Source organism: Cotesia glomerata, linkage group LG9, assembly GCF_020080835.1.
Source record: "Cotesia glomerata isolate CgM1 linkage group LG9, MPM_Cglom_v2.3, whole genome shotgun sequence".
Taxonomy (NCBI): Eukaryota; Metazoa; Arthropoda; class Insecta; order Hymenoptera; family Braconidae; genus Cotesia; species Cotesia glomerata.
Window position 1 is genome coordinate 13,853,787 of NC_058166.1, and position 14,594 is coordinate 13,868,380.

General features: G+C 32.1%; 2 protein-coding genes across 3 annotated transcripts; one reads left to right on the forward strand and one right to left on the reverse strand.

Moving 5' to 3' along the window:
- Positions 1–95: 95 nt before the first annotated feature.
- LOC123271134 (peroxidase) lies at positions 96–4,557 on the forward strand. The gene is made up of 3 exons (XM_044737357.1): positions 96–332; positions 1,412–3,441; positions 4,385–4,557. Exons 1-3 carry the CDS (start codon positions 205–207, stop codon positions 4,555–4,557), a joined length of 2,331 nt encoding a protein of 776 aa, XP_044593292.1. The 5' UTR covers positions 96–204.
- Positions 4,558–4,655: 98 nt separating this feature from the next.
- LOC123271130 (Fanconi anemia group D2 protein homolog) lies at positions 4,656–14,558 on the reverse strand. 2 transcript variants are annotated; one of them, XM_044737349.1, is made up of 9 exons: positions 14,473–14,558; positions 12,782–13,148; positions 12,545–12,718; positions 11,995–12,274; positions 8,727–11,059; positions 6,571–6,777; positions 6,204–6,501; positions 5,702–6,128; positions 4,656–4,796 (listed from the first exon to the last, which is right to left on the reverse strand). In XM_044737349.1, the coding sequence occupies exons 2-9, from the start codon at positions 13,137–13,139 to the stop codon at positions 4,656–4,658; spliced, it is 4,218 nt and encodes a 1,405-aa protein (XP_044593284.1). In that variant the 5' UTR covers positions 13,140–13,148; positions 14,473–14,558. The 2 variants fall into 2 exon arrangements, with proteins under 2 accessions (XP_044593284.1, XP_044593283.1); XM_044737348.1 differs by having other exon boundaries at positions 14,451–14,550.
- Positions 14,559–14,594: the final 36 nt, after the last annotated feature.

Below are 14,594 nucleotides of genomic sequence, written 5' to 3' on the forward strand. Positions count from 1 at the left end.
AACTTATTAATGTTTTTTTTTTTTAGAAGCTTTAGAGTTAATTTATGATAAAAAGGATTAATATTGCTGCGTACATAGGAAAATAAAAAAAAAAGAAAGGGACTGGTTTTACGACCCTCGGTCTTTTGTCCTCCAGTTACTCGGGAGGAATCAACGCGAAAGCATCAACTCTTGTAATTAATAAGTTAAAATTATTTTATTAATATGTCGGCAAGTGAAACAACATTTTTAACTCATTCAAATGAATCAGCTTATCATAAATGCAGAAGAGTGATAAGAAATCAAGCTATTAGATTTCGACAATTTCAATTTTGTTTGTGTGCTATTATACTGTAAGTACTTGAAATTTCAATTGAAGACAAATTGATATTTTTTTTATATTTATATTTATCCGTAAATTTATTTCGATTTGGCTGAAACTTAATCTTTTAAAAAAATATTTTTAAATCTCAGAAAGATTGTCAATGAAGCAAAAAAAGATAGAAAAGATTCAAATAAGTCAAAAGTGATCAATATGGTATAAAATGCACTGTATAAATTAAATTTATCAACATATTTTTAAGTTATAAATCTATTTATTAAGAGAATAAGAAAAATTTTGTCGCCAGGATAGTCGTATGATAAAATCGGTTTTTTTTTAGTGAAATTTGGTGTCATTGCAAAGGTCTTGATTTGAATTTGTGCTTTTTCAAGGTTTCATATCATTCTCACCGATAGTCAATTTATTATGATATGTATTTAGGCTGCATTCGAAAATACTTTATCTCTAGATACATAATTATGTAATCGAGCGAGGTCGCCGAAGGCGACCGAAGCTCGATTATAATTATATTGATAATTTCGTTCGAAGAGATCACTAGGTAGTACCGCCTTTGTACGCATATTCACATCACAAAGTTCAACTGTAAAAACAAATATAAAGCGTTTCCCAGGATGAGCTGATATCTTTAAAAATGTCAATAATTAAGAAATGACCTTGTATCTTGAGCACGATTGACATTTTTAAAGATATCAGCTCACCCCGACATTACACTCATCGAGACCTTTCATTTGAGTACCCACATCAATTTTTCATATATTTATATATATTATGTATATGTATATATAAAAAATATATCAAAACTGCATGTGGGTACTCAAATGAAAATTCTTGATGAGTGTAACATCGGGATGAGCTTATATCTTTAAAAACGTCAATAGTTAAGAAAGTACAGTGCAATTTAACAAAAATCATTATTTAATAATGCTAAATTTTATTTATTTATATTTCAAAATCCACTGCAGTCACATAGTGACTGAGTTGCTTGTTTATTTAAATTAATATCACTAAAAGTTTAAAAAATATCCACATGTCTTCAATCACCTGGTCAATTTGATGAACTATCACTAAAATTCCTTAAATTAATTCCAGATTGGTGTTAATAATGATTTTGGTAGCAGTAGTGAGTTATTCACTAAACGAAATCCATTTCAACGAAGAAATATCCCAAAAAAACGGAACATTTACCTTAAAACTATCAATGTCACCAAATTTCATCCCTTCATACCACGATCTGAGTGACCAAGAACTATCAGAAATGATCGAAGCGGGACAACGTGCAATAAACCATCGCCATTACTTAGATTCCCGAGCAACATTTCACCCCGTGGACGAAGTATCTCCCAATACTCGTCACCAGAACGCCGTGAAAACAAGTTTGTTCGCCGGAAAACTGGCGTTGGCTGGTGTCGGAGAATTAGGAGCTACCAGATACTTCCAGTCTATAAGAAAAGACACGGACATAATATCTCGAGATATTTATTTCGACGGTAACTGGGCTCCAAGTGGCAGCAGCTGCAGCGAGTATTATATTTCTCGATGTCACGACTCCAGTAAGTACAGAACTTACGACGGAACTTGCAACCACCCGGAGAATCGTGGCGCAGCATTTACACCATTCTCAAGAAGCCTTCCACCAGATTACGCAGACGGAATTGAAGCCCCACGAGTAGCTAAGTCAGGAAAAGCATTGCCCTCTGCAAGAAAAATAAGTCTGCTAGCCCACAGACCAGTTTCCAGTTCAAATCCTTCGTTTACTGTAATGCTGGCAGTTTTCGGGCAATTTTTAGACCACGACATCACTGCGACCGCTCTGAGCCAGGGTACAAACGGCAGTTCTCTCTCCTGTTGTCCTCCAGACAATCTAGAACACCCAGAATGTTTTCCCGTGTTCGTAGGCCCGGGAGATCCCGTCTACGACGTAGCTGGCTCCAAGTGCATGGAGTTCGTAAGATCTGCTCCAGCTATGCAATGCAAACTGGGTCCTCGCCAGCAGCTAACCCAAGTCTCAGCCTTCATAGACGGCTCGACAATTTACGGCTCGGATAAATTTCTCGCGGATTCTCTGAGAGACTTCAAAGACGGCCAGTTAAAAATGTACAAACTAGCTAACGGAAGGACTCTATTGCCTCAAAGCACGGACTTCAACGACGGCTGCAACAGAGAAGTTGAGAACAAGCGTGGGAGGTATTGTTTCTTGTCTGGAGACGCGAGGGCTAATGAAAATTTACATCTGACAACCATGCACTTGCTCTGGGCAAGGCAGCATAATTTCATAGCCTCTGAGTTGCAGAAAATTAATCCTCATTGGGACGACGAGAGACTTTACCAAGAAAGCCGGAGAATTGTTGGCGCTCAGATGCAGCACATCACTTACAGAGAATTCGTTCCTGTGATAATCGGCAAAAGCGAAGCTCACAAACGCAAGCTTGTTCCTTTGGATTCGAATACTTACCGCGAATCTTCGGGAGGTGATCCAGCGATTGCTAATAATTTTGCTTCAGCAGCGTTTCGCTTCGCACATACTCTTCTTCCAGGGTTGATGAAAATGACAGATGCTGAGAAAGGAACTGCTGATTATATTCAGCTCCATAAAATCCTCTTCAACCCTTACAGCTTGTATGGATCTAGTGGGGTTAAGAGTGCGATTATTTCTGCGACGACGAATTTCATACAAAAAACATCGACGCACGTTTCATCGCAGTTGACGAGGCACCTCTTCGAAGACCCGCTGTCAAACACCAACTATAGTTATAACTCTACCCATCATCTACCGTTTGTGCCTTGTGGGCTAGATCTGGTTTCTCTTAACATCCAGCGAGGGAGAGACCATGGTCTGCCGGGCTACACGGCTTGGAGGGAGTACTGCGGGCTTGTAAGACCTAGGAATTTTCTTCAACTCAGAGGAATCGTCGACTCCGACAGCTTTCAACAGTTACCGTTGCTCTACGAAGACGTTGATGACGTTGATTTATACACTGGCGCGCTCGCTGAGATCAGAATGTCCGATGGGTTAATTGGCCCTACTTTCACGTGTCTCATTAGCCAGCAGTTCCAGAGGCTCCAGTCCGGTGATCGTTATTGGTACGAGTCTTCGCAGTCGCCTTACCCGTTTACTCCAGGTGAATTTTTATTAATTTAATTCTGAAGGATTAAGGGGTTACATGGGTTTCACGGTTTCAAAATAGATTTCAGCTATCTAAAAACCACAATCAAGCTTTCCTGATTTATTTTGTTGATTTTTCCGGTGGAATTAAAAAAAAAATTTATGACATTGAAATTGGCAAACACTTGATGATTTTTTAATTTTTTTAAATAATAAATTAGGCCTAGAAAATAATTTATAAAAAATGTACTTATAGTTTTTAAGGGGTTACATTTTCACGGTTTCAAAAAATCGATTTTTTTTGTCTTATTAAATTCTACATCTCTAGAATATTTTCCTAAAGTTTCAAATCGATCCGAATAATAGTATCGGAGATACAGTTTTAAAAAGTTGTGCGCTCAAGGCGTTGTTGTATTGTCACTCAAAACTTTAAACGCGTTTTTCTCAAAACTATGTTTTCAAAGACGGTTGTCAAGATTTCTCGAGAACTACTCAACCGATCTTGATGAAATTTTAGAAAGGCTTCGAGATATAATTTACAAAGTCTTGAACGAAGAACTTTTTTTTTCAATTTCAACTATTAAAAAAAAAAATACCGCGAAATTTTAGCCAAATTTTTAATTTTTTTGTAAAAACCTCTGCCAAAAATCCAATTTTCATTTTTTTTTTCACTTCTGAAGACCGTGCTAGGAGTTCCGCTGATCACGCGGACGCATCTTTTTCTCAAGGGCTCGCCGGAAATGACGTCACATTAGCAGAGTTTTTAATATTTTGTTTTTTAAATTTCAGTAATCCCTTATTAAACATTTATCTTTAAGACAGTAAAAAGTTTGAATAAAATATTTCATTTTATCTATTAAAAAAAAAAATTGTTGAAAATAGACCACTTTTTCCCGGAAGAAAGCCATGTAACCTCTTAATAGAAGCAGTTAATTTACTGTTTAATGTTTATTTTATAGATCAACTTGTCCAATTACGAAGATCTTCTCTGGCGAAATTAATCTGCGATTGCTCGGATGACATTGATGAAATTCAACCGCTAGTTATGCAATCGGCGGGAGATGGGAATCCCATAACTCTATGTGACGATATAGAGGGCGTGGATTTTTCTGCTTGGAAAGAAGCTAATTGATTTTTAAAATTTTAAAAGAAAAATTTTTATTTACTTATATGAAAAACATTATATAATTAACTTTGTAATTTTTGTAATTTGATTTTTTTTAATACTATTTATTCATCACCATCACCGATATTTGAGTTGTCGTTTTCTTCATCTTGATCATCGTCCAAAATATCTGATAAAACATCATCATCACTTTGAACTGATGAATCAGTCACTGAGGTTGGTCTCTCATCAGTTGAAACAGATCCCTAAAATTTTTAATATTTTTATATAATTGACAATAGAAAAATTTTGTGTCCGAGATAGTCATATGATAAATCGGTTTTTTTTAAGTAAAATTTAATGTCATTGCAAAAGTCTCAACTTGAATTTGTACCTTTTCAAAGTTTAATGTAATTCTCAGCGATAGCCAATTTATTATGATAAGTATTTAGCTGCATTCGAAAAAGCTCTATCTCTAGATACATAATTAAGAAATGACCTTGTATCTTGTGAACTATTGAGATTTTTAAAGATATAAGCTTACCCTGACATTACGCTAATCAAGACCTTTCATTTGATTACCTACATCAATTTTTCATATATTTATATATATTATATATGTATATATGAAAAATATATCAAAAATTCATGTGGGTACTCAAATAAAAGCTCTTGACGAGTGTAACATAGGAATGAGCTTATATCTTTAAAAACGTCAATATTTAAGAAATGACGTATCTTGTCAACTAATGATATTTTTAAAGATATAAGCTCACTCCAACATTACACTCATTGAGATTTATCATTTGAGTACCCACATCAATTTTTTCATATATTTATATATATTATATATATATGTATATATATATATATATATATATATATATATATATACATATATATATATTATATATATATGTATATATGAAAAATATATCAAAATGCATGTGGGTACTCAAATGAAAGCTCTTGATGAGTGTAACATCAGGATGAACTTATATCTTTAAAAACGTCAATATTTAAAAAAATACAGTGCAATTTAACAAAAGTCATTATTTAATAAAGCAAAATTTTATTTATTTATGATTCAAAAGTCACGGCAGTCACATAGTGACTGCAAGGTTGCTAGCTTTAAATTCATAAAAAAAAATTTATAATGATAAAAAATTACCTGAGATAATATTGCTTGACCATCAAGATTCTTATTAAGAAGATTACCCATCCAGAAAGCGCTGCTGGTATTATTAAACACCAGCATTCCTTTAACAGAGTATACCATTTTCTCCAAAATAGTTTTGGCATTTGGAATTAATTTGGATAAAGCTATGTCTTTTTGTTCAGTACTGTGACAGCAGATTGCATTTAAATATCTAGTCCCTCCCTGGACCATTTTAATTGTTGATGTAACTTCATCGGCATGATTTCGCAAACAGTGTTCGAAAGTGGGAATTGCTGACTCGAGGAAAATCTTCAACAGGGCTGGTGTACATCTCAAGTAAGCCATCAACATACTTTTAGTAGAAACCTTTTTACAAATCGCTACTAGGCGCGATAAATTGAGAGCTACTTCCTTCCAGACTTTCAATTTTTGAACATCTCTAAAATTAAAATTTTTATTATTACCCTTCATTACTTCTTATCAAATCTAATATTTAATTTTATTTTTGACTCACGTCATTGCAGGCTGTAAGGCAAGCTTAGTTCCTTTTAAAAAGGCTTCGTACAGTTTTTGATACAAATTATGCAAATTAGAGCGCATAATTGTCGGTAGTCTCGCCAATTTATCTTGAGGCTTCTCTAAAGTATTAGCTTTCTCAGGTAACCATTCCAAGACCGATGATACTGTCTCTAAAGGATTTGGCTCATGTTCAAGCCAATTTTTTAGCAGCCTCGACACCGAGGATCTAAACAGAGGACTAGTTTGTCGATCATTGGGCCATTCCAGGCACAAAAATCCGTACGCCATTTTCGCTGTAATTAATAATTTATTTTTACAATTAAAAAAAAATCTTTTTTTATTTTTATAAAAAAAAAAAATACCTTGTTTGTCTTTCTTTTCTCGGCTAAAAGTTGTGGAGTGTTTCATTAAAGCTTTACACGTATCAACAAGCTCAGAAGCTATCGAAATTTGCGTAGCAACGTCAGCTAGTGACTCGAAATATTTGTAAGATTCAGAAACTAATTCTCTAGCAGATCGGAGAGTTAAATTTGATTCATCTACTTGGCCAGCAAGTGTTCTAAGTCCCTCTAAAAATTTACATAAACATAAAAATCAAAAATAAAAAAAAATTTTTTTTTTAAAGAGGGTATTCTAGTCTAGAAGCGAGTTTAAAATAATTTCTTCATCTAATTATATGATCTTTTTTTTTTTTTTTTAATTAACAATATATGAAAAATTTATAAAATTAAATAATCGAAATTAATTGTATGCTTTCTAAATATTTAAATAATGGGTGTCAATAACCAGTTCATAATTTTTAAGTTGAATCTCATATTGATAGCCATTCGACAGCGCTATGACACCTTTTTTTTACTTTAACCTGAAGAATTAACTGTAAGAGTTTGAACTCTTCTGATTCAATAAATTATTTTTAAATTAATTTTTATATTTTTAAAAGTAATTAATCAATTATGGAAAATATTATTAATAAACTTTAATAAAATTGATTACTTAATAAAAAGTTTCGATAAATAAGAATAAGCAGGTGATTCGACGCGTTCGCGTATAGGTGTGAAATAATTGAGGTGAAAGTATGTCAATAATTAGATCAATCAGTTTTTTAGCCTGTCAATAATTGATGTGTCCGGATCATCTATTTAATTATTTAAAATTAATTAGTAAATATCGCGCGCTTAAAGGTAAAAGGACTTATAGCTAAGGGTTAATAGGGATTTGTGCTGAAAGGGCGTATAAAAAATTTTTTTTTGCCATTCGGTTTGAAATTTTCTGAAACGTAAACATCTGTGAAAAAAAAAAAGTTGGTATCCTAAAGCTGAAAGGTCGCATCTCAAGACATACGCCCTTTCACCTTTAAGAAAAGTACTACTTAAAGATAAAAGGGCGCATAAAAAAAATTATATTTTTTGTACCAAATGTTAAATAATAGTTTCACAAGACGTTATACTCAAATAACAGCCTCATATACAAAGCTTGATATAAACAAATAGAAAAGAAACCAATCAAAAACAAATTACGTAAAAATTAAGTAATAAAAAAAAATCACAGTGACCGATAACATTGAAATATTTTGAAATTTCCCATTTTAATCGCCCTATTGAATATTACTACTGGTGCCGTTGACAGAATAGTTGTTTCGGCATGATCAAGCATCCAGAATCCAAATTTTATAAACACTATTTCTTAAAATAAATAATTTGACGTTTATAACATTGACATTTTGACCATTTTTAGTTATTTTTTTAAAATTAAGATTGCAATTGAACTATTTTCAGGTAATGTGTAGTACAACTGACTTATGTACGTTATTTGATCAAGAATATCAATCAGTGAAATCTACCTTCCATTTCGGGTTTGGCCGAATGGCGTTTTTTGGATATATTTTCTTTTTTAACTTTAAAAAAATTGTATTGTTGAGGTTTTACGCCGCTACTACCATAGAAAGTTTTTTTTCACATTTTTAAACTACGATTATGTTCTTTTGTAAACTGGTCGAAAAAAAAATTATACGCCCTTTCACCTTTAGACCACCAAAATTTCGAATTCTTAAAAGTAAAAGGGCGTATAATTAAATACATACGCCCTTTTACCTTTATAATTTTTTTTTTCAATTTTAAACTCAGAATGTGTCTACTACTCGATTGGCAATAAAAAAAAAAATATGCGCCCTTTCACCTTTGCAAAGGTAAAAGGGTGTATAAATTATTATAAGCCCTTTTACCTTTAGGCATGTGATATCACTGATTATCATTTTAAAAAAAAAAAATTGATTAGTAAAAACAATACTTGAGACATTATCACAAACAAAATTCAACGATATTGATATTTGATTGCTTAAAAAAAATGAAATCATAACTTTGTTTCTAATAGTGTCAATAATTGGGGCTTTTACCTTAATGTTAATAAATAACTTATAAAAAAATGGATTGTAAAAATATTGATTGCCTTTTTTTTACGGCACTTAAAAAAATTACCTGAAATTCATGCTTCTAGACTAGAATACCCCTTTAATATTTACCTCTCAATAATTCATGATGCGCTGGATTATTAAATCCCTTCCAATTAAAAATCGCAGTAAGAAGACTTAAAATCAGTCTGAATGCATAATTATGCTGACTACTCTCTTCAACTCTCAATTTATCAACAAAATCAGACAACTTCATACAAATTTTCGATAGCTGACTAATCAAATCTTTCATAAATTTTTCCGTGACATTATCTTCATTAAAACTCGCAAGTAACTCTTTAATAATAAAACAAACCTGTCCCGTCGAAACATTATCAACATTAGTTTGTGACATTTGAACAGGTATAGTAACATCAAGCAGATACAAAATTTCCGCATCTAATCGTCTAAAGTACATGGGATTTTTAGTGCTGAGTAGTGACCCCATTTCCCAGGATTCCCATTCAGGTAAAGTTTTCTCCGCGACGCTTTTGTCTTTGTCTTTGTCTTCGGTTCCTTTTTTTCCCTTCTTGCTGCTCTTTTTCTCAACCTTATTAAACGAGGGCAGCGGAAACGAATGAAAGTAACACGGCGGCGCTTGATAACGCGCATCAGCCAACGACAGCAAAGTCGCTAGCTCTCCTTGCAACTGCATTACATTAGCTAGTCGCTTAGAAATTAGCCGCTGTAAAAGCGGATTTCGCTCGGTCACACAAGAATTTATTAGTTCACGGAACCAATTAATACAATGAAACATAAGATCTATTGTCTGCGCATCCGGAAGATCTAGATCCGCTGGCATTAAAACCGCGCAGTTAAAGAACTCGCTGATCTTCAATCTTTCATTGCCTATATGCTGGTTACAAATTTTCATTAACCTCAGCAGAGTTGGTGCAATTCCTTCGTACTTCCCAGGACCAAATTTAACGAGAAGTCCCTGCAAGTCATTTGAAGCATTCAATCTAAAGGTAGGTTTCAGCGGGCCGTCGTAACTGTCTGTTATATAGACATTAAAAAACTCATCTTCAATTAACTTGATGATTTCATTCAAAAACTCCACTTTTATATCATCATTCTGCGCTATGATACTGCCCAAAGTGTCGTAAAAAAATCCACGTGATCTCGGACACTCTTTAACACCACTCAGGATTTTTTTAAAAATATCCACAGCCATTTTTAGCTCTTCCTCACTTGTCGCAAGATGTTTTATGGCCATGACACCTCCTGCAACTCCTTTAGATTTAACAATTCCATCGTGACAAGATAATTGTTTCGACAATAAAATAAACAGGTCATCTCTCAGAGTATCGGTGATTGTATTAGAGCTAGCGCAAAGTGCGTGTAGCAAATCATTGAGCATAGTGACTTCTTTAAGATCAAGTTTTTCCATTTTCTCCAGCAAAATTCTCAGATAATGACAGTGAGCTTGCAAATACCGACGCTCGTCTCTGTTCTTAGTCATTTTGCACAAAATTGCAAGAGCGTTCTTGGCAGTCTGATCATTATTACCCATCAGTACGATTAATTTTTCAACAATTTCTCGCTGCTTGTGAATCAGCTCGCCGTGAATGAGAAACTGATGGCGAAACCAATCGGTGGTGAAGTCTATCAGCACACCGTCTTCGGATTTTAACAAATTACTCGCCATATTTAAAGCCGCTGACTGAAGATCTTTAACGACTTCTTGATAGCCGGAGTAGAAGTCATTAAGCAGACTCGAACGGTAGAACGCAGTCTTGATGTGCTGCTTGAGTATAGCCTCGGCTTTTTTTTTTTTAACCGTTCCTTCGTATAGAAGCAGTAAAATAATTAGATCGAATGGCTTGGCTTGCTTGTTGGAGCTTGTTGAAGCGACTACGTTTATCGCTGCATTGGCCATCTCTTTACTGAGAACTATTACCATCCTCAGTGCGCTTACTATGATAGTTTGGTTTGAGTAATACTCTTCAGAGTTTTCTCCATCTAGTGGCTGGAGCTCAAGCACTCTTAAGTTACGCAATACTGTTTGACAGACATCGATCGATGGGCAATCGTCTAAAGTAAACTTAATTATTGCTGCCATCTGATCTATGTGACAATTGCGACCTAGTAAAGTCAACATTGTTTCGCGGAGCTCTTCCAAAAATTCTTTTCCCAACGATAAGTTACTTATGCAATCTAAAATTACGTTTGTTAATTCTCGCTGGGCTTCCATGAGCTTGCAAAGGATTTCTGCTATCATTTGGTGCTGGGTGTCGGTAACTATGTCTGGTATAAATGTTATTAATTCACGCTGAAACCATATCGGACTGGTTTCTAATAACTCTTCGAGTTTCAGTGTTAATGCTTCAGGGTCGTTTACTACTTCAAGGAAACGCAGCTGCTGGAGTAACTGATAAGCCCATGGTACACTGTCTGGCGAATCTCTAAATTAAATGATTATTAATTTTTTTTTTTTTTTTTTTTTTAGTAAAGACTAGTTTTTAAATCTGGGATAAAAATATAATCTATATTATTAAGAGAATAAGCAAAATATTGTGGCCAGTGTATTTATATGATGAAATGGGTTTTTAGGGTTAAATTTGGTATCTTTGGAAAAGTCTTGACCTGGAGTTGTGCCTTTCCATAGTTTCATATTATTCTAACAAATAGTTAATTTATGATGATAAGTATTTAGGCTGCATTCGAAAATGCACTATCTCTAGATACATAATTAAGAAATGACCTTGTATCTTGTGAACTATTGAGATTTTTAAAGATATAAGCTTACCCCGACATTACGCTAATCGAGACCTTTCATTTGATTACCTACATCAATTTTTCATATATTTATATATATTATATATGTATATATGAAAAATATATCAAAAATTCATGTGGGTACTCAAATAAAAGCTCTTGACGAGTGTAACATCGGAATGAGCTTATATCTTTAAAAACGTCAATATTTAAGAAATGACGTTGTATCTTGTCAACTAATGATATTTTTAAAGATATAAGCTCACTCCAACATTACACTTATTGAGATTTATCATTTGAGTACCCACATCAATTTTTCATATATTTATATATTTATGTATATGAATATATGAAAAATATATCAAAACTGCATGTGGGTACTCAAATGAAAGCTCTTAATTCATGTGGGTACTCAAATAAAAGCTCTTAATGAGTGTATCATCGGGATGAGCTTATCTCTTTAAAAACGCCAATATTTAAGAAAGTACAGTGCAATTTAACAAAAGTCATTAATTACTAAAGCAAAATTAAAATTTTTTCGGTTCACAAGTCACGGCAGTCACATAGTGACTGCAAGGTTACTAGTTATTTATTATAGAACAATATTTATTTATCTACTTACGCAGCTACAATAGTCTCATTTAATTTCGTCAGCAGGCTATTTAAAACGTTACTCTGTATAGCGGGAACTTGTAAAAAAATTTTTATAATCGAAGAGCTTTTAAATGAATCCATTTGACGGCCATCAGAAGAGTTTATCGTCGTTGGATTCAAACATTTATTGTCTTGTCCAAGATCTTCTGACAGATAATTGTCGAGCTTTCTTAAAACAGTTTCCTTGGAATAATCACCGGAGAGTAACGCTTGCTGTATTTTTTTAACCGTAAGCAATGGATCGCTTTCTGAAAGTTATTGGCAAGTATTTAAATTTTTAATTGAATAGCTTACTAAAGAATTATCACACTGAAGTTGACAGGCATTAGAAATTTTTTTAGAATTTTATAACAATTAAATTGTTATGAAAAAAATTTAATAAAAATATTCCACATGTGAAAATGAAAGAAAATTATCAGTGAAAATTTTTAGAAGCACTTTTAGTGGTGTAATTAATTTGTTATAAGAATTTAAAAAATTTACAGCTGTCAGCTAATTTCAGTATCATAAAGAATTACCTAAAATATAATGAGTGTCGCTTTCATCTGGCACAATTCCAATGTGACTGAAAAATTGACTCAAGACATTTGCTGCTTGAGGACGATTCCGTGGGACGAATCCTGTAGGCTTGCGACTGACTCTAGGGTCTCTCGCTTCTTTTTCAGGAGCTTTTTTAACTGGGCTCGGAGATTCTGTAAAAAATTAAGCATTAAAAATCACTGAAGTTTATAATCAGTAAATTATAAATTATTTACCTGAAACTCGGACTCGCTTGGCTCGAGGAGAAGAAAAAATATCTGGTAGTTCATTTTCTTTGGCGGAGCTGTCAGGAGACTCGTCAATGATGTCGAGATTTGGTTCAGACTCACGTCTTTTATTAGTACCCGAAGTTGATGGTGCAATTAAGTTTGATTGTTGTCTGAGTAGATTAGTCTTAGAGCTCCGTTGTGACGCTCGGAGTAATTCTGTGTTTGACGTACGTTGTGATCTTTGTGATAGATTACCACTAGCAAATGCATCATTGACTTCTTCGGTTGACGCTGTAGAAGATTGAGTGTCTTGAATGTTTACTTTCTGATGCAACCATCGAGATTTTATTTTTCGTCGATCCATTTTTCAGATCTAGATTTTGATTTTAAAAATTATTGACAGATAACAGCTGATTTATTTAAATTATTTTTACAAACATTAAATGATTATTTAATAAGTACATAACATATTTATGAAAATTAATTTAGCAGGTATTTGATAATTTTTTTTAACAAATAAATTATGGAAAAAAAATGAAAAAAAATTGACCTGTAGAAATAAAAAAATTAAAAATTAAAAATTAAATTTTTTAATAATAATTTTTTGGAACAAATTTTTTTGTAAAATAAAATTAACAAAATGATCAAGTGACTGCCAACTTTAATGTCATATCATAAATATAAAAATAATTACAACTGTCAAATGATATTTTGATGAAAATTAATTTAGCATATATTTTTAATAATTTGAAGAATTTTATAACGAAAAAAAATGGTATTGAAGTTAGCTGTCACTTGACCATTTTTTAATTTTTTTTAACAAAAAAATTTGTTCTAAAAAATTATTTTTAAAAAATTGTATTTTTAATTTATCAAAATTTCTAAATATCAATTTTTTTTCTCATTTTTTATGCAATAATTTATTTGAAGTTAAAGTTAGCAGTCACTTAACGATTTTTTAATTTTTTTGAACAAATAGATTTTTTCCAAAAAATTATTTTTAAAAAATTGCATTTTTTATTTTTTAAAATTTCTATGAAAATTAATTTAACAAATATTTGATAATTTTTAAAAATTTTTTGACAAGCAAATTACGGCAAAAAAAATTATAAAAAAAATTTGACATGTAGAAATTTAAAAAAATTAAAAATGCAATTTTTTTAAAATAATTTTTCGAAACAAATTTATTTGTCAAAAAAAAACTAAAATATAATCAAGTGACTGCTAACTTTAATATCGTGAATTTCTACAAGCCAATTTTTTTTTCTACTTTTTTTTTTGCCATAATATATTTGTTAAAAATAATTTTTTAAATAATTTAATATCTGCTAAATTAATTTTCATGTAATTTATTTATTAGAAAAATTATTAAATAACTGCTAGATTAATTTTCATAAAGAAATTGACATGTAGAAGTTTAAAAAAATAAAAAATGCAATTTTTTGAAACAAATTTACTTGTTAAAAAAATTATTAAAATTGTTAAGTGACTGCTAACTTTAATGTTATTATTTTGATTGTCAGTTTCTGACAAAATAACACCAGTTAGCCTCTTATAAATTTTTATATTTACCAATTCATACAAAAATTAATTAAAAAAAAAAAAATAAATTCACAATTACATTATTACTAATCAAATATACTATTATTAAAAATAAATATACGTTTGTACTTACAAAAACAGCTAATACGTATTACCTAAACAGTAATTTAGTAACTTTAACCTGCACAAACTTGTTTAGTTGTTTACATTCCCGGAACTCCCTCACAAGTTTTTTACCGCCATTTTATAAAAATATGTCCAGCGCTACTAACGGCGG